Below are 22,496 nucleotides of genomic sequence, written 5' to 3'. Positions count from 1 at the left end.
AAAAGAATGATGTACAGTTCAACAATTGAGTATAAACAAAGCCGAATTCAATTTAATTCAAAATTAATAACTAGCATTTATATAGCACTTTAAGGAAGCTAGGTGATTCAGTGAATGGATAGAGTGTCAGGCCTGGAGTCAAGAAAACTCCTCTTCTTCAGTTCAGATGTGGCCTCAGACACGTACTAGCTGTGTGACCTTGGGCAAGTCACTTAACCCTCCTTGCCTCAGTTTCCTTATCTACAAAATGAAATGGAAAAGAAAATGGCAAACCATTACTGTATCTCTGCCAAGAAAACTACAAATGGGTCACAATGCATGGGATACAACTGAACAACAACAACAACAACAAAACACTTTAAGGTTTGCAAAGTGCTTTAACAAATATTATCTTATTGTATCCTCACATCAATCCTGGGAGACAGGTGCTGTTGTTAGCCCATTTTACAAATGAGGAAACTAAGGCATGCAGAGGTTAAGTGACTTGTCTAGAGTCACACAGCTAATGTCTGCGGCCAGATTTGAACTCGTTTTCTTTACACTGCAGAAGGAAATGGCAAATCACTGCAGTATCTTTGCCAAGAAAACCCCATTTGGTCACAAAGAGTAGAACAAGACCAAAAAAGGACTGAACAACAGATTTGCAGTGTTCTATCCACTGTGCTATCCAAACGCTAAATAGCAAATGTTTATTAATTCACTTCTGGCCACTATACTTGTGAATGATGGAAATGTCCACAAGTGGGCTACCCAACCAGGGAATGGCCTTGAGATCATGCCATATGAGATTGGCTTATTAAAGAATTGGGAATGTTTAAAGAAGGGGTCACTTGAACCTATGTGCTAGATGTCAAAAAGCTGAATGAGCTACCTCTTATCCTATTCAGTTCCTAAGGTCTTTAAGCAAAGGTTTGATGGCCACTTTTCAGTTATATTGCAGAAAGAATATGGATTCAACCAAATTACCTATAAAGTCCCCTCCAGTTCTGAGACTATAATTCTGTGATTCCCTCTATCTAGCCAGTCTACTAACCCTGCCCAAAAAACAAAATAAGAAATGAGGTTGGGGCGGCTAGATGGCACAGTGAATAAAGCACCAGCCCTGGAGTCAAGAGGACCTGAGTTCAAATTCAGCCTCAGACACTTGTGACCTTGGACAAGTCACTTAACCTCAATTGCCCAACCTTCCCCCCTCCAAAAAGAAAAAAAAAGAAATGAGATTAGTCTGGAATGACTTCTTACTAATGTAACGTGGATTGGTTCCATGTAATGATCATTTCTGTATCTGATAGGTATCTAGGGTATGAGGTGTGATTGAGGTTTCTCAAGACTCATCAAACCTGATAACCACTACTCATCTGTGGTAATTGCCATGAGTACAAATGAAGGAATATATAAAGCTTTGCTAGACATTATGAAGTTTTGGGTAAGAAATTGAAAGCCTTAGGAAGGTAAGTAATATCTTCCCAGTAGAAGGTAGAGACCTCAGAAGAAAGAGGAAGATATAGAAGTAATCATTTATATAAGATTTTACTTTTTCCCTACTCATCTTTGGAAGTAGACCTAGTAGTGCTGGGTCAAAGGGTATAAGCAATTAAATAGCTCTTTGCGAGTAATTCCAGATTGCTCTCCAAAATGGTTGGATCAGTTCACAATCCCACCAACAATGAATTAGTGTCCCAATTTTCCACATGCCCTCCAACATTTGTTGCTTTCTCCTTCAATCATTTTAGACAATCTGATAGGTGTAAAATGATTTCTCACATCAAATAAAAAATGATTAGGGGAAAAGGAAAAGGATCTCTATGTTCTAAAATATTTATAGCAGCTCTCTTTGTGGTAGCAAACAACTGGAAGTTGTAGGAATGGCCATCAATTGAGTAATGGATGAACAGGTTGTGGTATATGATTGTGATAGAATACTACCATGTTATCAGAAATTATGAGCTCAATGAACTTAGAAAAACATGGATAGACTTGAACAAAATAATAAAGAGCTATATTAGCAGAACCAAAAGAATGTTGTATATAGTAGCAGCAATATTGTTTTAAGAACAACTTTGGATGGAGCCAAGATGGCAGAGTAAAAGCAGGAACTTGCTTGAGCTCATCCCCCAATCACCTCCAATACCTGTCAAAAAAATTCCTCTAAACAAATTGTAGAGCTACAGAACCCACAGAATGACAGAGTGAAACACATGTCCAACTGAAGGCAACCTGGAAGGCCAACAGGAAGGATCTGTTGCACCAGGCTGGGAGCAGAGCATAGTCTGGCCATACCAGCATAGGCCATGCGAGCACTGACTGGGCCAGAGCAGATTTCAGGAAACTGGATCACTGGCACCTGTGGCAATTTCCAGACTTCTCAACCCACAAAAAAAAAACAAAGAGAAAATAAAAGGTCAGTGGGGAAACTCTGTTGGACCTGGGTGAGAGAAGAGCCTGGTTTTGCCCCAGCCCCTAGAGCTGTGGAGGTGACAGAGGCAGCGGTGGCAGCAGCAGCAACTGCTTCTGGAACTTCAGGCCCAGAGATAGGGAGATCAAGCAGCTGATCAAAAGCTGATCAAAGGGCAATTGGAGTAATCTCTTTGCTGGCACTGAGGCAGGGTGTTTTTGTTTTGCCCTGCTTAGATCTGGATCACAGTCCTGGGGCGAGGAGGAGGGCTGGCATGGTAGAACTTGTGGCAGCTGTGAGAAGGAGTCCTCCTCACAGTTCTGAGGCAGGTGCCTAGAAGTAGCTCTGACAACAGCTGAGCAAAACCCCAGAAATTTGGGACAGAGCACTCTCCACTCTGGAAGCAGAGTCCTACCTGGGCAAAGAGCTCAAAAATCAAGTAATTGGCTGGGGAAACAAGAAAACAGGAAAAAAAAATCAGACTGTAGAATCTTTCTTTGTGACAAAGAAGATCAAAACATAGAACCAGAAGAAAACAACATCAAAACTTCTGCATCAAAAGCCTCCAAGAAAAATATAAATTGGTCACAGCCCATAGAGGAGCTCAAGAAGGATTTTGAAAATCAATTTAAGAGAAGTAGAGGAAAAATTGGGAAGAGAAATGAGAGTGTTGCAAGAAAATTATGAAAAAAACTATTCAACAGCTTGCTAAAAGGAGACCCTAAAAAATACTGAGGAAAATAACAACTTAAAAAATAGACTAACTCAAATGACAAAAGAGGTCCAAAAAGCCAAAAAGAAGAAGAAGGTATTAAAAAGCAGAATTGGCCAAATTGAAAAGGAGGTCCAAAAGGTCACTAAATGAAATAATTCCTTCAAAATTAGAGTGGAGCAAATGGGAGCTAATGACTTCATGAGAAATCAAGTTATTATAAAACAGATCCAACAGAATGAAAAAAATAGAAGACAATGTGAAATATCTCATTGGAAAAACAAAGTGATCTGGAAAATAGATCCAGGAGAGATCATTTAAAAATTATTGGACTACCTGAAAGCCATGATCAAAAATAGAATCTAGACACCATCTTTCAAGAAATTATCAAGGAAAACTTCCCTGATATTCTAGAACCAGAGGGTAAAATAGAAATTGAAAGAATCCACTGATCGTCTCTTGAAAAAGATTTCCAAAAGAAAACTCCTAGGAATATTATAGCCAGGTTCTGGAATTCCCAGATCAAGGAGAGAATATTATGAGCGGCCAGGAAGAAACAATTTGAATATTATGGAAACACAATCAGGATAACATAAGATCTAACAGCTTCTACATTAAGGGATGGAAGGGCTTAGAATATGATATCCTGGAGATCAAAGGAACTAGGATTAAAACCAAGAATCACCTACCCAGCAAAACTGAGTATAATGCTCCAGGAACAAATATGGATATTTAATGAAATAGATGACTTTCAATCATTCTTCATGAAAAGACCAGAACTGAACAGAAAATTTGACTTTCAAATACAAGAATCAAGAGAAGCATGAAAAGGTAAACAGGAAAGAGAAATCATAAGGAACTTATTAAAGTTTAACTGTTTATATTCCTTCATGGGAAGACAATGTTTGTAACTCATGAGACTTTTCTCAACATTAGGATAGTTGAAGGGAATATGTATGTATTTGTATATGTATCTGTATATGTATGTATACACATATATACATACATATATGCATATACATATGTGTATGTGTGTGTATATTTATACATAGACAGAGGGCACAGGGTGAGTTGAATATGAAGGGATGGTATCTAAAAAATATAATTAAGAGGTGAGAGAGGAATATATTGGGAGAAGGAGAAAAGGGAGAGATAGAATAGGGTAAATTATCTCACATAAAAGAGGCAAGAGAAAGCTGTTACAATGGAGGGGAAGAGCAGGGAGGTAAAAGGGAATAAGTCAACCTTACTCCCATTGGATTTGGCTTAAGGAGGGAATAACATACACAATCAGTTGGATATCTTACCCTACAGGAAAATAGTGGGGAAGGGGTTAAGAGGGAGGATGATAGAAGGGAGGGCAGATTGGCAGAGGGGATAATCAGAAGCAAACACTTTTGAAATGGAGAAAATAGAATAAATGGGGGGAGGGATAGGATAGAGGAAAATATAGTAAGTCTTTCACAATATGACTACTATGGAAATGTTTTGCATAACTACACATGTATAACCTGTATTGAATTGCTTGTTTTCTCAATGGGGGTGGGTGAGGAGGGAAGAAGGGAGAGAATCTAGAACTCAGAGTTTTAAAAACAAATGTTAAAAAATTATTTTTACATGCAACTGAGAAATAAGGTATACAGCAATGGGGTATAGAAATCCATTTTCCCCTACAAGAAAGTAAAGGGGAAGTAGGTAAGCATGGGGGAATAGAAGAGAGGGAAGACAGGGGCAAAGGGTAATCAGAATGCTTGCCATCTTGGGGTAGGGAAGAGATGGGGAGAAACTTTGGGAACTCAAAATCTTATGGAAATGAATGTTGGAAACTAAAAATAAATAAATTCTGGGGGAAAAAAGAACTTAGAATGACTGAGTCATTTTGACTATTATAAATACCCAAATAAACTACAGAGGACCTATGAAGACTACTATCTGCATCCAGAGGAAAAAAACTGATAAAAAGAAGTATGTATAAGATGGTTGTGTGTGTGTGTGTGTGTGTGTGTGTGTGTGTGTGTGTGTGTATATATATATCATATGTGTGTATACATATTTGTGTCTAATGGTAGCCATCTCTTGGTGGGAAGGTGGGGAGAGGATAAAGGGAAAAAAAGAAATTTACATGATAATTTTATTATATATTTAAAAGGATTAGCAGGCCATGCATAATAGATTTGCAGTTTCATGTGAAATCATCCTTTTTATTATACTATGTCATGGAAATGCTTATTTTATTCCACAAATTGAAAATAAAATAAGTACAATTTTATTAAAAAGATTTTACAAGGAGTGTAAGTTAAAACCACCCTTTGACATAGGTAGTACAGATACCAGTATCTCTGTTGTGCTGATGATGAAACTAAGGCTCTCAGAAGTTACATCACTCAATAAACATTGATTAAGTGCCTGCTGAGAAGCTAGATGGCACAATGGATAAAGTATTGGGTCTGAAGTCAGGAAGACTTGTTTTCATGAGTTCAAATCTGGCCTCAGATATGTTCTACCTGTGTGAACCTGGGCAAGTCACTTCACCCTGTTTGCCTCAGTTCTTCATCTATAAAATGAGCTGGAGGAGGAAAAGGCAAATCACTCCAGTATCTTTGCCAAGAAAACCCCAAATGGGACCACAAAGTGTTGGACATGACTAAACAACAGTAGCAAAAATGACTGCTAACCGCTACTCTCTATTCTGGGTGCTAGAGAAATAGTACAAAGAATGAAACTACTATTGGAAAAGAGCTTACATTCACTAAAAATGTTCACACAGGATTCAGACCCAGGTCTCTCAATTCCAAGTCCAGCATTCTACTCACTCTATCATGCTACTTCTTCGTGTCTTAAGAATAGTCTTGAGAGGTGGCTAGGTGGCGTAGTAAATAGAGCACCAGCCCTGAAGTCAGGAGGACCTGAGTTCAAATCCGGCCTCTGACACTTAACACAAAAACTAGCCATGTGACCTTGGGCAAGTCACTTAACCCCAATTGTCCTACCTTACCCCTCCAAAAAAGCAAAAAAAAAAAAAAAGAATAGTCTTGAGTTTCTGGATTATGACTTATATGGAAATAACAGGCTCTTGCAGTGTATATTATAATGACTGATAAATATATTTTTGCCTGGCATCTTGCAATCACACTCAAGAGAGATTTAAGTTGAATATGAAAGAATGAATATTTTTTTAAAAAGTTTATTAAGCACTTACTATAAGCAAATAATCGTACTTAATGCTGGAGATAAGAAATGAAAAGAAAGATAGTCCTTGCTCTCAAGGAACTCACATTCTAATCTTAAGGGGAAACAAGACATATGGAAGTTTTTGAGCTGCAATTAGATGAAAAGGCTCCATGGTCCTTAAGGAGCATCAGCAAAGCAGATGGTAACGCATCTTCTTTAATGTCATTTCCATTAATAAAAACCATATCCATTTCTAATGTTAAAATATTTCTAAATTGACATTTGACACTGCCAAGGACTTTGGTGGTACATTTTTCAGGATTTTCAACAGCCATGGCTGCTGAGGCAGCAGGGGCCTTGGCATCCAAAGAAATGGTTTCCAGGTCTCATCTCTACAAGGGTTATTTCCCTTTTGAAGTCCACCCTGACTTCTCAGGCCAGGCCTATGGTCCAAAAAAGGAGGGAAAGGGAAAATACTTCCACTTGGAAAGAATGAAAGGATCAAAGAAGTGATAAGTCTGTTACTCAGAATGGCAAGGGTGAGGATAACAAAAGATTTATCAGATGTCAGAACAATTTAACTGATTTTCCTTTTACTTTTTTTCTCTTTGCCAAAAATAATTGTCTTTCTACTAGAAAAGCCAGAACAAAAATGATTAAAAGGGGGTCAAAAGGGGCAGCTAGGTGGCGCAGTAAATAGAGCACTGGTACTGGAGTCATGAGGACCTGAGTTCAAATCTGGCCTCAGACACTTAACACAAAACTAGCTGTGTGACCTTGGGCAAGTCACTTAACCCCAATTTCCCTACCTTCCCCCTTCCAAAAAGCAAAAAAAAAAAAAGGGAGAGAGTCAAAAGTCAGTATAAGTGAAGATGTACTAAGAGAACCCCTAGTTGCACCCAATAAGTAAAAAATCTAAAGTCCTGGATAAACTCTATGTCAGATTATGAAAGAAGTTGAAGATGTGATACCTGGGGCACTATCAGTGATCTTTGAGGGAGTATGAAGAACAGGAGAGGTTTGAACTAGAGAAAGGCTAATGTTTCAGTTGTCAAAGGAGGACAAGGAAGAGGAAGAAGAGCGGCTGCAAACAATAGATCCAATAGCCTGCCTTCAATCCCTGGAAAAGTCCAAGAGCATACTATTAAAGAGATGACCTCTCAGTATTTATCAATGGAAAAGCTAGCATGACTGTATCAAGAATAGATTATGTCTGACTACCTCAGTGTTGTTTTTTTTTAAATAAGGTTACTACACTAGTAGTTCAGAGGAATACTTTAGACATAATTTGCCTGGATTCAATAAAAGCATCTGTAGATAACTTGGAAAGATGTGGGTTAGATGATAGTGTAATTCAACAGATTCAGGGTTGGTAAATGATTAGACCCCCAAAATACGTGTTTATGGGTTAATGTCAATTTAGAGAGAAGTCTGCTGCAAAATATTCCACAATCTGTTTTTGGTTCTCTGCTATATAATGTTTCATCTTGGGATAGCCTGGTTGTAAAATTTGTATATGATACTATAGCAGCAAGCACCCCAGCATACCCAGGATGGCTGCTTGCACAGGTTCTTAGATCTGCTTCTCTAAAGGAAAGCAACTCAAAAAGGGTTAACAATCTTATCTTAATCAAACATGTATCATTTACCTAGTTTGGGGGAAAAGTCAGCACCCTGAACTTCAGAGAATACAAACAAGTTACAAGCAAACAAAAATACAGACAGAGAAAATAACACAATTCAGCAGACCAACAGACAGGGCTTCCAGTTGTCTAACTATTTAGTAACTAACTAGTTAGTTACCAGTGGGAGAAGCACCAACATCTGGGTTTTGAAAGCCAGGGCTTTGGAAACCCAACAGCTGTCCAGAGTCTCATCTGGTCAAATCACACAACTCTTCCCAAAGTGAGCCCCAAAGCAAAATCTCACCTCAGAGGTATACATAGTCTTCTCCAGGGTCAGAGAACATCACAACCCTTGTGACCCACTTGACTACAAAGTAACAAAAGTTGTGCCTTCCTGAAAAACAAGCCTCCCATCACAGGCCCCATGTGAGCACATGCAGCCTATTAAGGGGCAGAGTTTATTTTCAAATCAGGAAAGGTCCTCAAATTAACTTGGGCCTATCAAGGGGCAGGGAAGATCTTCAAATTCCTGTTACCATTACAGATACAAAGCAAGGTAAGATACTGAATAACAGTCAGGATCCAAAGAAATCTCAACAAGCTAGAATGGTGAGTCAAATAAAATAAAATGTAATAGAGAAATGCAAAAATCCTACATAGATTAAAAAAATTCCAAGTTCACAAGGATCAGTTCCTTTCAAGGCTCAGATAAACCTATGAAAGGACTTTCTTAATACCTTAGTCTTTAATTTTCTCTTATTCCCCCACATAAAATTATTTCATATTTATTTTGTGTATTTTCTATTTATAAGAGGCAGCATAGTACTTTGGATAGTAAACTGGTCTTAGAGTCAGAAAGACCCAGATTCAGGTCCCATCTCTGACATCTAATGGCCATGTCACTGGATAGGTAGCCTCTGGGTGTACTAAACAACTTTCTAAGAGACGAAATTGCAAAGTATAGGTCAGTGAGGAAGTCCCTCATTGGCCACTGATAAAATCAAAGGTAGTATCCAAAAAAAATTGTTTTTTTATTTTCTTATCTGTGCATGTTTTGACTCCCAATAGTAGAATTGGAGTTCCTTGAGGGCAGGACCGTTTACATTTTTAATTTCTTTTTTTTTTCCCCAGGTCCTAGTACACTTCATTACATGTAACTGGTGTTAATAAGGGCCTTATTTAGTTTAATTTAATCAAGTTCTTCAAAAAGTGAAGGAACCAACAAGAAGGAAATTCTGTTTTGTATCTAGCTCTCACTAATAGAGAAAAACTAGTTGCTAAAAATTACAGAAAATCTTGAGAGGAAATCACCACTCCCTCTTACTGTTTATAATATAGAAGAAAAAAATTAACAGTATGGTTTAGCACACACTCCAGATTATGGGTGAATAGATGACAGAGTTCTGAGGAAGGATAGGTTGAAACCTATGAACTGAAATTCTACAGAGAAAAGTCAATCAAGGAAGGATAGGAAATGCAAGAATAAAATTCTGAAGACAGGGAAACAATTCAAATCTAGAAGAAAAGCAGAAACTGTCTCAAGAGACCTGCACAGATAACTTAGGAGTCAATTACTGAGCATTTATTAAGTGCCTATTATGTGCTAGGTGTTGGAGATATTCTCATTGACTGACTCAAAGAGCATGTGGTTATTTCAGAGGCATCAAAGTACATACAAAATAATATATTTTTTTAAAAAGGTAGTTTTTTGAGGGGGAGGCACCATTTATAGGGATCAGGAAAGAAGATGTCAAAGGTAGTACTTGAACTGAGACTTGAAGGAACCCGGGATTCTAAGAGGGCATATGTTCTAAGCTCAGGCGATGGCCAGCGCAAAGTCAGGATCTCAGAAGAGACTGCAGTTTATTCCAGTGCTGAATAAGAATTCTTTCTGTGGTAGCCTAAACAAAAGGTCATCCTGCTTGAATACCTGAAATGACAACATGGTAAAGACAAACAACTTTGAAAGCCTTAAGTTTGATCAGTTCAGTGACCAAAAATGATTGTAAAGGACCAATGAAGAAGCATCTTTCCCATCTCCTAACAGAGAGCTGAAGGAGTCCTGATGCAAAATGAGATATACAATTTTGTGCATGGCCAATTTGTTACAAGGGTTTTGTTTTTCTTTTTTTTTCCCCCAATGGAAGAGGGGAATTTGGAAAGGAGAGACAATAAGTAGTTGACTGAAAAAAAATGCTAACTTTAAGAAAAATAAAAGATGGAGATATGAGCTAGACAATAGTATAATTATATGGATTTGGAACTCGTTGAAAGGTTAGATTTGAAAGGTATTCATTAATGGTTCAATGTCAGGTTGGCAAAAGGTCTCCACTGGAAGACCCCTTGGATCGTGTTTAATCTTGTGTTAATATTTTTCTCAATGATTTAGATAAAGGCATGATCATCAAAAGGGAGAAATGTCACTCTAGATAAAGACAGTATCCAAAAAGACCTTAACAGGCTAGAGCATTGGGCTAACTATAATAGGATGAAATTCATTAAGGATAAATGTAAAGTCTTGGTATACTTGGTTTCAAAAATTGACTTCACAAGTATAGCATAGAAAGTAGCTTAGCTAAAAAAGATTTGGAGTTTCAGTAGACTGAAAGTCCACAGTATAATGAGGTAGCTTTAAAAAGCTAATTTTATCTTGGGTTGTTTTAAGAAAGGCATACCTTCCAAGAATAAGAAAGGGATGGCCTCTCTCTGCCTTTGTCAGACTTCATCTGGTGCACAGTTCTCAGTGCTGGGAACCACAGTGTAGGAAGGCTATAGAAAAACAATAAGCATCTATATGAGGGCAAGCAGGATGGTAAAAGACTTTGAGCTCATTATCATATGATAGTCAGTTGAAGGAAGTGAGGATGGTGTTCCTGAAAAAGAGAAGACTCCCTGGGAACATTACAGCTGTCTTCAAGTGTTTTGAAGGGTTGGCATGTGGAAATGGGATTAAGCTTGTTTTATGTGGCACCAGAGGTTATAATTAGGGCAATGGGTAGAAATTCCAAAAAGGCAAATTGAGGTTTGATATCAGGAAAAAACACTCCCAAACAGTTGTGCTCTAAGGAACACTTCTCCCTCATTGGCATTCTTCAGAGACTCTAATGTATCCTTCTCTTGTATAGGATACTAAGCATACCTTTTAGGTTGGATTCAATGGTCAACTGCGGTCCCTTCCTATTTTAGAAGTCTGATTCTGTCAATTTATCAAGAAGCTCAATATAAGGAGTAAACTTAATGTAAGGAGTAAGTTCCCAATAATAAGAGGGATTAAAGAGTAGGACTGACCTTAGGATCTCGTATGTTCCTCCTATCAGAAGAATCTAGACAACCACTTGGCAGAGATGTTGTAAAGAAGACGTGGGTTTAACTAGATGGTTTCTGAGGTCCCTTTTATCTCATGCTCTGTGATTGTCTCCCTAGAATGGAATAGGGTCTATGGAACCTGAATGGTTTTGAACACAAATGTATATTCCCAACCTCTAACAAAAGAGCACATGCATCGGACTTTTTGTCATTGTCAAATCTCAACATGGAAACAAAACCCCATCATGGTGGAAACCACCTACTTTCCATTCTGTAGAGATGAGGCATTGTTACTCCTTCTTTTCCTCCCATTTCATATGAAAGTGACAAAAGATTCAATCTGAAAATGGGGGCGAAGAGAAGGAGAGTGAGGGTGGGTAGTAATGTGAAATTTAAAAGATGAAGCCCATAGATTTGCCCTTTATTTACCTCTATAAAGCATCAATGCTGTAGAAATCATGAACATTTTCTTTCTATTTTCATCTTCATTTCTCCTCAGTATCATGCTCCTAAAGTCAGTTCCCAACCCACACCTTATTTCACCTCCGGAGTCCTGAGCTGAGCCATTCATCACTGATTTCAAGACTTTTAAAATGATAATGATGTATTCTGTGTTCCCTGCCTAGTTATCCATTATGGCAAAAGACCTTGGCTGGTGGTGAGAGCCTCCCTTCTGCCTGACTCCATCCAGTTAGCCATAGACAATGTGGGCTTTGTAAAGGCTCTTCATTTTTTCACCTTCATTGGTGGTTTCTTTCTTTATCCTTTAAGAAAAATAGGAAACCAGGCTAGTGGGGCCCACCTTATTTAGATCCTTTGGAAACTCTTCTCAACTTGGTAATTCCAAGTAGGACTGCAGAAGGATTTCAGGCATTAATCCAACCAAGTCCACATTTTTAGAAGCCCAAAGAGGAAAGTGAAATCTCAGTGCTAAGTTCCTTGTCTGCCTTATCTAAAGAAAAGATCCTGGGGGCAGCTAGGTGGCACATGGAATAGAGCACCCACCCTGAAGTCAGAAAGACCTGAGTTCAAATTTGGCCCCAGACACTTAACACTTACTAGCTGTGTGACCTTGGGCAAGTCACTTAACCTTAATTACCCTGCCTCCCCTTCAAAAAGAAAAAAAGAAAATATCCTAACCTTTCAATAACTCATGTAGAATATCATTTCTAAGTTCCTTGAGGCCAGAACTGTTTTGACTTCCTTACACAGGGCCTTTCACAGAGTTAGTGCTTTATAAATACTCATTGATTATGTAAAAAATGTGAGGAAAAAAAACACAAAAGTCTAGGTTTGAGTGCTAGCTCTTCTACTTGCTACTTGTGTGTCTTCAATTCCTTAGTGTCCTGTGAAGGATTTGAACCATGATTTGATATACAGGCCCTTCTAGGTCAAAACTCTATAACTCCTTTTTTTTTTTTAAAGCAATAGGGGTTAAGTAACTTGCTCAAGGTTACTCGGCCAGTTATTTCTGGGTGTGGTGCTAAGTGTCTGAGCCCGGGATTCGATCTCCAGGTCTTCTCAACACTGGAGCCGGTGCTGTTACTCGCTGTGCTACCTGGCTGCCCCAAAACTCTATAACTCTTAAATAAAAACATATAAATCAGAGAATTACTGTGATTAGACAAGGTAGGACAATTCCAAGGAGGAGCTATGAAACACTCTGTCAATATGCATTTATTAAGCACAATACTAGTACCTGGTGATAGGAAGACCAAAATGAAACAGCCCCTTTCCTAGAGGAGCTTACATTCTATTTAGGAGGAGATAATATGTACAAATATTAATATAGATAAAATATATGTGAAATAAATACAAGGTAATGGGAGAGGGCACTAGCAGTTGGGCAAATGGAGAAAGTCTTGATGTTAAAGGTAGTCCTTGAGGTGAGTTTTAAGGGTAACACTGAATTCCCAAAGGTAGAGATGAGGGAATACATTTCAGGCACATAGAACAGAAAACCAAAGGGGTGTGACAATCTGAAAGATGATTCTCCCCACACAAACTAGTTTATTGCTTGAGCTAGGCTTAGTTCAAGATGGGGCTCTGATATCTTGTCTGAAAAATCCCAGGAGTTTTATCTAGTTTGATTTTTTTTTCTAATACCAGAGCTTCCCCCCAAAGCAGAAAAGAGCTTGCCTTATCTCTCCTAGTAGAGGCACCAAAACCAAAACAAAAAATAATAATAATAAACAAAAATATTAGCCATTACATAACAGAATATCAAGAAGCAACTGATTTCCGTGGTAAAATACCAGCTTAGCCAATCACATAACAGCTGCTTGCCATCCACAGGAGATATCTTAATGAATGACCACTTTTAAAAATTCATAGGATGTAGAGGTAGAAAAACCTTTAGAGATCGTGCAGCTCAAAGCCCCTCTTTTTTTTAATAATTAAGGAAATAGGGGTTCAGAGAAAGCAACTTGCCAAAAGTCACACAGATAATGAGAAGCAGAGCTAAGACTCAAACCAGATTCCCTGCCTCCAAATGTAGAGCTTTTTGTCCTGCACCAATCCAACTATGGAAAGCGTACTGGCAAATGGTACTCAGAAATGTTTATGGCACTACAGGCAGCTCAAATGCACCTTGGGGGATTACTTTTCTATGGCCTTAACTATCTGAATCGTTGCCTTAGCCCACTTCTCTCTGCTGCCTGAACATCTCTGCACGCCTCCCTGCTCCTATATCGTGGTATCTGGTGCTCTCTTTGCTGAGTTAGCCCATCATAGACAAGACCAAAGAAAAGTTCCACCTCCCCTCCTCCTCACCTCTCCTCCTCCTCCCCTCCTTTCTCCTCTTCTCAGAAAGCTGACCACTTTTCCAGCCTCAGGATAGCAGCCACTCACAGTCCTTCAGGCCCACAGGTAGCTTTCACTGGGGTATTACCCCTTCCACCCTCCCATGATTAAACACTTTCTGCTGGCAAACACCTCAGAAAGTTGCCATGTTGTTAACAGTTTGCAACTTTCTCAGTAGCTCTGCTTACTTTAACACTAATGTGTGTACAATTTGCTAATTAATGGAATCATTTGAATCTGAAAACATCTTGTTTTAATAGGAGGCTACAAAGCATTCTCAGTAAATTCACCAGTAAAATTATTCCAGTTCTTCTCTTCTTTTTTCTTTTTCCCTCTTCCCGTCTTGGTTTAATCTCTAGAAGGTATTCTCCTAATTAGCCTAACAAAACCCATTCCACCAGGTATGACCTGAGCCCTTACTCTGGGGCAGGGCTTTTTAAAAAGATCCTAGATCTATCCCAAAATGCCTGGGGTGATGAAGGAAATCTGGGAGGAAGGAGGCAGGTAAAAGAGAAGAGCCTATTTCCAGGTATCTGCAGCTTGCTGTAATGGAAATGTTATATTTGCAGTTAGAAGGCTAATAATTCCTCTAATTAATAGAGGAATTTCTCAGTGTAAGAATTGTGTTATGTGAATTATTGGAATATCACTGCACCATAAGGAACAATGAATATTTCAGAAAAACATGGGGAAATATGTAAACTGATGTAAAGTGAAGGAAGTAGAACCAAGAAAACAAACTACATGACTACAATAATGTAAACAAAAAGAAAAAAACCAACAGTAATTGCATGCTGTATCATTTTGATGTCCAAACTCAATCCTGAAGAAGACATGAGGAAATGGACCTTCCTTTCTCTTGATACAGAGCGTTACATACACGGTCAGACTCCGCTGATATGTTAGTGAATTTTTGTTTTTCTTTTTTTCTTCACTCTCCCTTGTATTCTTTGTTACAGGGAATTCTTCTCTGGGTGGGGGAGGTGGGAAGGATAAATTTGGAAATGAAGGTGACATAAAATCAGAAAATATCAATAATTTTTTAAAGAGAAGATTTGGACTCTAGCTGCACATGTGTTACTGACTAGCTATTATATGACCTAAAACAAGTCACTCTTTGAACTTAACTTTCCATATCTGTAAAATGGGCAGATACACCATGGTATAATGCAAACAGAACAGAACTCTGAACCTGATGTCAGAGGCTCTGGGTTCAAGCCACACATCTGCGTTTCACTAGTTCTCTGACCTAGAACAAGTGATTTTTAGAGCCATGTTTTCCTCAGCTGTAAGATGAGAATAATACAATGGGGTGGATGTTCCTTAGCACAGTGACTTGTAGTGTTCATCATCTGACCAGAGCACTGGCTCCTACATTAGAAGACCTGGGCAGAAGAATCCTGCCTCTCACACTGTTTGTGTTTCTTTGGGTAGATCTTGGTTTTCTCATATATAAAGTGAAGAATTTGAACTAAATGGCCTCAAGGTGGCTTCTGGATCTAGGATCCTATGAAAGGATTTTTAACTTAAAAAATGAAAAGAATAAATTTTGCCTGACCTACATAATCCATGAGGACTGAGGAGGTAATATACATAAGGTCACAGCATTTAGAATTGGAAGGAACCTTAGAAATATAGGACACCCTCATTATACAGATAATGAGACGAACCCAGGCAGGCTAAGCAACGCAAAGACCTTTAGTGCCATAACACTCTATTGCTGTGAGCTATCCTGGTTGTCATTCTCTCATTGCAGGTCTACAAGTGGTTTTAAATTCCATCATCAAGGCCATGGTCCCGCTGCTGCACATCGCCCTGCTTGTGCTATTTGTCATAATCATCTATGCCATCATTGGACTGGAGCTCTTCATGGGGAAGATGCACAAGACCTGCTACAACCAGGAGGGTTTAACAGGTAATGAGATATGAAAAAAGAGAGGACCGTTCACTAGTGGAAGGTGTACGGGTACACTGCTAGCAGAACTTTGAAGCAAGTAGGCAATCCCTTGGAATTTTAATTTGCAATTATTCAAAAACAGTGATTTAATACTTTGCCCCAGAAATTCTCCATCTATACTCCAAGAATATAAAGGACTGAAACAAAAATCTAATCTATATTAAAATATTCCTGATAGCATTATTTATGTCAGCAAAGAAATGGAATCAAAGTGAATGTCCACAGACTAGGGAATGACAGGAAAAAAACATGGAATAGGAATGTAATTAAATATTATGATGAATTCAGGGAAATGTGAAATGTGCCTGAACTCATGAAGAGTAAAATAAGCAGAACCAAGAAAACAACATACACAGTGATTACAAAAATCTAAGTGAAAAGATCATAAAAAGCAAGTTGAATTTTGAGTAATGGAAAAATAAATAACTGCCCAGAAAAGAAATTCCAAGTGCCTCTCATGATAAGGCCTTCCATGGCCTTAGAATGATGGGGAACTATTTATTATATACATTGTTAGACACAGTTTCTATTTGTCTTCTCTTAATTGTTTTTCTTTGTCATAAGGGACATGTGATGTTTGCACTAGGGTTCATTTTATAACGCTAGATTCGCAGGCTCGTACTCAAGAGCCTATTTATTCTTTCCAGAGGCTTGCAACTAGGACACATTTCCCCAATGTAAATGATGGTGCCTGGGTTATGGCCTTCTAATTCAGTCAGGCTTCCCATAGGGATGGATAGCTACTGGAGAAAAAGAGAAATTAACAGACTTCTCTAGCTTCTCCTGCTTCTTTACGAAAAACAGAATTAAAACAGCAAAAAGGAATAAAAATAAGAAATAAGAAAAATTAGCCAGCATTATTAATCAAACATTTTGTTTAAACAAATTATGTAATTAAAATAAGATTTAAAGAAACATAAACGAAATCATTGTACCTGAGAACAATTATATCAATCAATCAACAAGCATTTACTAAGTTGTAGAGTTCTCTGGACTCACTCTACCAAACCAAGGCTGGGTACATCTCCTCATAAGGTTCTAAGGATACCCCCTGAGGATTCCAAATGTGTCTTTCTCAAATGCTATTGGCTTGAGCCCCCATTCTGGTATCCCTCATCCCTTACTACCAGTGAATAGTGCCCCAGTTCCGTTTAACCAATTAACATCAATTAGCTTTTACAAAAAGATAATTACTTTGAAGATATAACAAGAACAGAAATATAAAGGTTTTCCCCCAACACTTGGGAGCATACTCTCTCCCATGTTACTTTGATCACTAAGGAGTGTGGATTCAGACTTAATGTAGTTTCTACAAAGTATTTGCTCACCCACTTCACTTACAAATATGCTATGGCCAACAAGAAGATGAGTCTATTGCTCAGGACTTTCCTCTTCACCTTCTGGCTTTCAGCAAATCCCAGCATAGACTCCAGCAATGGACTTCTGTTGGCTTGATCTCCCAAAGTTGTAGCCATCCTCAGTCTCCTTCACTTAAAGCAGGAATGAACAGACACAAAGAACAGTCAACATTCATGGGTCACATGTTGGCCTCTGATGGGAAAGGTCCAAGGCCTCTCCCCATCCAAAACTTTACAGTGTGACTCTTTCCTCAAGCACTACTAGGGAAGAAAAGGAAAAAAAATAGCAAACCTCCTGCTTTGACTGGTATTTTGAATGCACCCCAATTCTGGCTACACAGCCAATCAATCGACTATCTCTTCATAACATAGTCAGCCGAACAGACCTAGTTATAAAATGTCTGCACACAATCCAGATTGGGAATAAAGGGTCTTCTTTGCCCATTATAATGCCTTTCTAGAAGCAGGCTCCTTAGTCTCTTCCTTGTGGGGATTAAATCACCCACTCCTCCACTTCCACCCCCTTACAAAGTGAACCCTATGAGCTGGGGTGGCAAATACCAAAAATAAATAAATAAACACTCCCTACCTTTATTAAGCTCAAGAGAATACAAATAGAGACTTATAGAAAGAAAAGGAACCTCAGATTTCATCTTGCCCAGCTAGACAGGTTAAGTGCCTTACTTGCCCATGGTCACATAGCAAGTTATTATTCCCTAATCTTTCACTTTTGTCATCACTGCTTAATCAAATGCTGGGTTTACCCAGATAAGAGTAGAACACTTTATAATTTAAGAGTCAGAATGTTCCCAGGGCATGTATACAGCATTGGCATTTGGGGGTGGTGATATAGTTCAACACCAAAATCCTTTGCAGATGGTTTTTCTAATCTAACAACAACTTCTCTCCTTAAAAGCCTAGAGGTTTCATTTACCCTTTTTCTCTAAACTGAAGGGATAAACCTAGATGATCTCCAAAGTCCTTTCTGTTCTAATCCTATGAGCTAACAAGGAACATTTCTTCAGGCTCCTAGCTTTTTCTACTGCTCTGCAGATGAGTAGAAACAAAACGAGAAATTTCATAAACACATAGTGCAGCCCCTTGCTAGCAAAACAAATACTTGTCACTGACCCTTTCACAGCCAGAATAAGGCTGTTCTTCCCCCTGCCTCTTCAGCCTTTTCTTTTTCCTGTTCAGGAGACCTCACTTTTGCTTCTTCCTTCATAATCATTACTGCTTAAATAGGTTACTCATTAAACACTTTCCTTAGTTGTGCTTCTACTCTGATGCACAAAATTATCTATAAAAGTCTTCCTAAAAGACATTGGTGTTACAAAATTAATAGCTAATGCTAGAATACAACTTTAAAAATTTTTTTTTAAATTAAAAACAACTTAGGAAGGATTTTAAATAATATGTTGGGAAGAGCTTCTCAAATTATTTGTATTACCAAACTGAGGCTCTTTGGTCATATATGATCTTAGAGGTTAGTGTCTCAGAGATTTTTCTATCTGAAGTTCAAATGAAGCCCCATTTATTTCCATTTACATCAGTTACCTGTGATAACATCAATATGGGAAACCCTTCTATCAATGCAGATTATACAGTGGATGGACTGCCAGTCCTGGAGTCAGGAAAACTCATCTTCCTGAGTTCAAATCTGACCTCAGACACTTACTGGGTGACCCTGGGTAAGTCACTTAACCCTGTTTACCTCAGTTTCCTTATCTGTAAAATGAGCTGGAGAAGGAAGTGACAAAGCACTTCAGTATCTTTGCCAAGAAAACTTCAAATGGGATCATGATAAGTTAGACACTACTGAAACAACTGAACAACAATAGCTCAAAAATCATCTGAACCTCAAAGATTTTTTTTATAAAGTCTTTTTTTTGAGGGGGGAGGGTAGGGCAATTGGGGTTAAGTGACTTGCCCAAGATCATATGGCTAGTTTTTGTGTTAAGTGTCTGAGGCCAGATTTGAACTCAGGCTCTCCTGACTCCAGGGCTGGCCCTATTCACTGTGCCACCTAGCCACCCCAACCTCAAAGATTTTAAAAGGCATGCATGGTCGTACAGCTAATGTCAGAGGCAGGATTTGAACCTAGCTTTCTGCTTACAAGTCTAGAATTTTATCCATTAAGCCATGCTTCCTTGTACCTATCTACTTATAACTACATTTTCTTCATGCTGTCCTAAGGGGTCAGTTCCATTCGGCCTTTGTATTTTGGGAGTCAATGACATTATGTACACAAATCACTTCTCTTGGCCTCGTTTTCCTTAACTATAAAATGAAGATATTAGATTAGAGCATCTGTTTGGACTCTTCGAGCTTTTGTGACACTATGAAAGAATAAGATCATTCAGAATCAGTCCAAAGAGGACTGGTTAAATGATCTGGTAAAACTAGCTGCACAAGATAGATTAGCTAGCTAATTTTCAGGGTTCCAATTCACTTTGTGCAATAATGATAATAATTACAATCATAATCTAGATGTGTTTGTTAAAATGGAGGCATTTATGATGGCATTTGAGGACCAGAGTTTTGCTACCAGAAATTAGAGAAGGGTAATTAAGGATCCCAATTGTAATGATCAATGTAGATTATAGAAGAAAATGATAGAAATTATGCAACACATCATTGCAGGCTATAAAAATTTAACACCTACCAAATAACTAGCAAGACATGACTAAAATTATACATCAGATACTCACTATCTTGCAGGATCAGGGAGACAAAATTCCCCAAACCACAGTCCCCAAAATACACCTCAACCAGTAAATGGCATTGGAACCGAACCATTATCACAGATTGTACTGTTGCCTACAATCTCAAAGACATACTTCGATTCATAAAATTTTAAGAATGTTTTAAATAAATGTCACCATTCCAAATATTCAAAATTTCTAAGCTGCATGGAAGGAAATGCTTTCAAAATGTAGAGACCTAGCAAAAGAAATCCAAATCATATGGGAATTGGATTCAGTATATATCATTCCTCTTGTCCTGTTTACTACTGGACTTGAACCAAGGATGCCTTCAGTTACTCTAAATATGACCAACTGGCATATTACTACATTTATTTAGCTAGAAAAAGCAACTATTTTAGTCATCTATGTACTAATCTCCAGAGCAGTCAATCAACAGAAATTTATTAAGAACATGCAATGTGTAATGCTGAGGTTAAAAAAAATAACACAGTTCCTACCCTCAAGGAGTTCACATTCTAATAGAGGAGACCTGTAAACAACTATGAATAAACAAAACATATACAGGATAAATAGGAGATGATCTCAGAGGAAACATAGCAGCAATGGAACCAGGAAAGGCCTGTTGGGGCCCCCTGACTGTGGAATTGGAGCTGAGTTTTGAAGGAGGCAAGGGAAGCCAAGGGGTGGAAGAGAGGACAGACAATTTTACAGACATAGGGGGCAGTCAGAGCAAAAGCAAAGAATCAGGAAAAGTGCCTGTGAGAGGAAAAGCCAGAAGGCCAGTGTCACTAAGCCATAAGAGTTCAGGAAAGAGGTTAGGGCTGGATAAATGTATCTGAGAATATTCTGGATAGAGATTATAGTTGAATCCATGGGAGCTAAGGAGATCAGCAAGTGAGATAGTATAGGGGGAGAAGAGGGTCCAGGACAGATCTGTGGGGAACTAACCCCCCAAGGATTAGTAAACATGAAGAAAAATTAACTAAAGGAAATTGAGAAAGGTAGACAGGTAGAAAGAGAACCAAGACAGTATCCCTGAGAAGAGATGGATCAAACTAGTTAACAAGCATTTATTAAATGCTTACTCTGCACCAGAAATTATGTTAAATGCTAAGAATGCAAATAACAAAAAGACAGTCCCTGCTCTCAAGGAACTTACTTTCCACTAGGGAAAATAACACACAAAATGGAGCTGAAAAACAGAAGGGGAGAAGGTGTGGGAAAGGTTAGAAGGATGGAAAGGTCCAGAGGAGTGCTGATGGGAAGTAAGAGATGCCTGGCTTGTGTCTCCTTCTTAAATGGAGATGGGAAGAATCCTCTCCTCTCCAGTCAGAGTGGTGTCCAAGGAGCAGAGAGTACTTGGAGGGTGTCAGTTTGTGACTTGTGGGGTTGAAGTGATCTTCCAGGAGAAAGAGTTTTCTGAGACATGATAGAGAAAATCATAGAAGTATATAAACTGATTTATTATTCAGCTTGTTGGTTGTTTTTTCCCCCAGTCATATCCAACTCTTTGTGACCCCATTTGGGGTTTTCTTGGCAAAGATACTGGAGTGGTTTTCCATTTCCTTCTCCAGCTCATTTTTATAATCAAGGAACTGAAACAAAGTTAGGTGGCTTGCCCAGGGTCACACAACTAGTCAGTGTCTGAGGCCAGATTTAAACTCAGGAAGATGAGTCTTCCTAACTCTAAGTATGACACTGTCCACTTCACCACCTAGCTGCCCTATATAGACTGATAGGAAATGAAAAGGTCAGTCAAATAGGAAGAGGGTCGTAAAAGACCATTAGATTTAGCAATTCTGATGGCAAAAAGTAAAGAGAAATTAAGAAGCCTTTTGATGAGGGTGAAAGAGGAGTATAAAAACTGACTTGAAGCTTAACATCAAAAAAACTGAGATCTTAGCAACTGGTCCCATCACTTCCCATCTAATAGAGGGAGAAGAAATAGAAGTAGTGTCAGATTTTATATTCTAGGACTCCAAGATCACTGTAGACAGTGACTATACCCAGGAAATTAAGACTCTTCTCCTTGCAAGGAAAGCTATGACAAATATGGCAACATACTAAACAGCAGAGACATCATTTTATTGACAAAGGTCCATATAGTCAAAGCTATGATTTTTTCCAGTAGCAATTTTCCAGTATGGCTGTGATAGTTGAACTATAAGGAAAATTGAGTGCCACAGAACTGTTGCTTTCAAATTGTGGTTCTGAAAACTTTTGAAAATCCCTTGCACAGCAAGGAGGTCAAATGTCTTAAAAAAATTATTCAGACTGTTCATTGGAAGGTCAAATACTGAAGCTAAAGCTTAAATACTTTGGCCGCAGAATGAGAAGATAGGACTTATTAGAAAAGACCCTGATGTTGGGAAAGGCTAAAGGCAAAAGGGATAGCAGGGGATGTGATGGATAGAAAGTGTCATGGAAGCAATGAATGTGAAATCGGAAAGACTTTGGAAGAT

General features: G+C 38.5%; 1 protein-coding gene across 1 annotated transcript in view; it reads left to right on the top strand.

Annotated features, from left to right (window-relative positions):
* Nucleotides 1–22,496, top strand: part of CACNA1C (calcium voltage-gated channel subunit alpha1 C) — an 879,081-nt gene that overhangs the window by 558,781 nt on the left and 297,804 nt on the right. Inside the window, exon 6 of the mRNA XM_069094317.1 lies at nt 15,768–15,926. Within this exon, the coding sequence (XP_068950418.1) occupies nt 15,768–15,926 (159 nt within the window). The remainder of the gene's footprint in view (nt 1–15,767; nt 15,927–22,496) is intronic.

The sequence above is a fragment of the Petaurus breviceps genome, unplaced genomic scaffold (genome assembly GCF_028583685.1).
Source record: "Petaurus breviceps papuanus isolate PSGF00001 unplaced genomic scaffold, PetGlider_PUasm1.0 216, whole genome shotgun sequence".
Lineage (NCBI taxonomy): Eukaryota > Metazoa > Chordata > Mammalia > Diprotodontia > Petauridae > Petaurus > Petaurus breviceps.
Note: the sequence above shows the minus strand (reverse complement) of the source record. Positions and strands in the feature narration are given on the sequence as shown.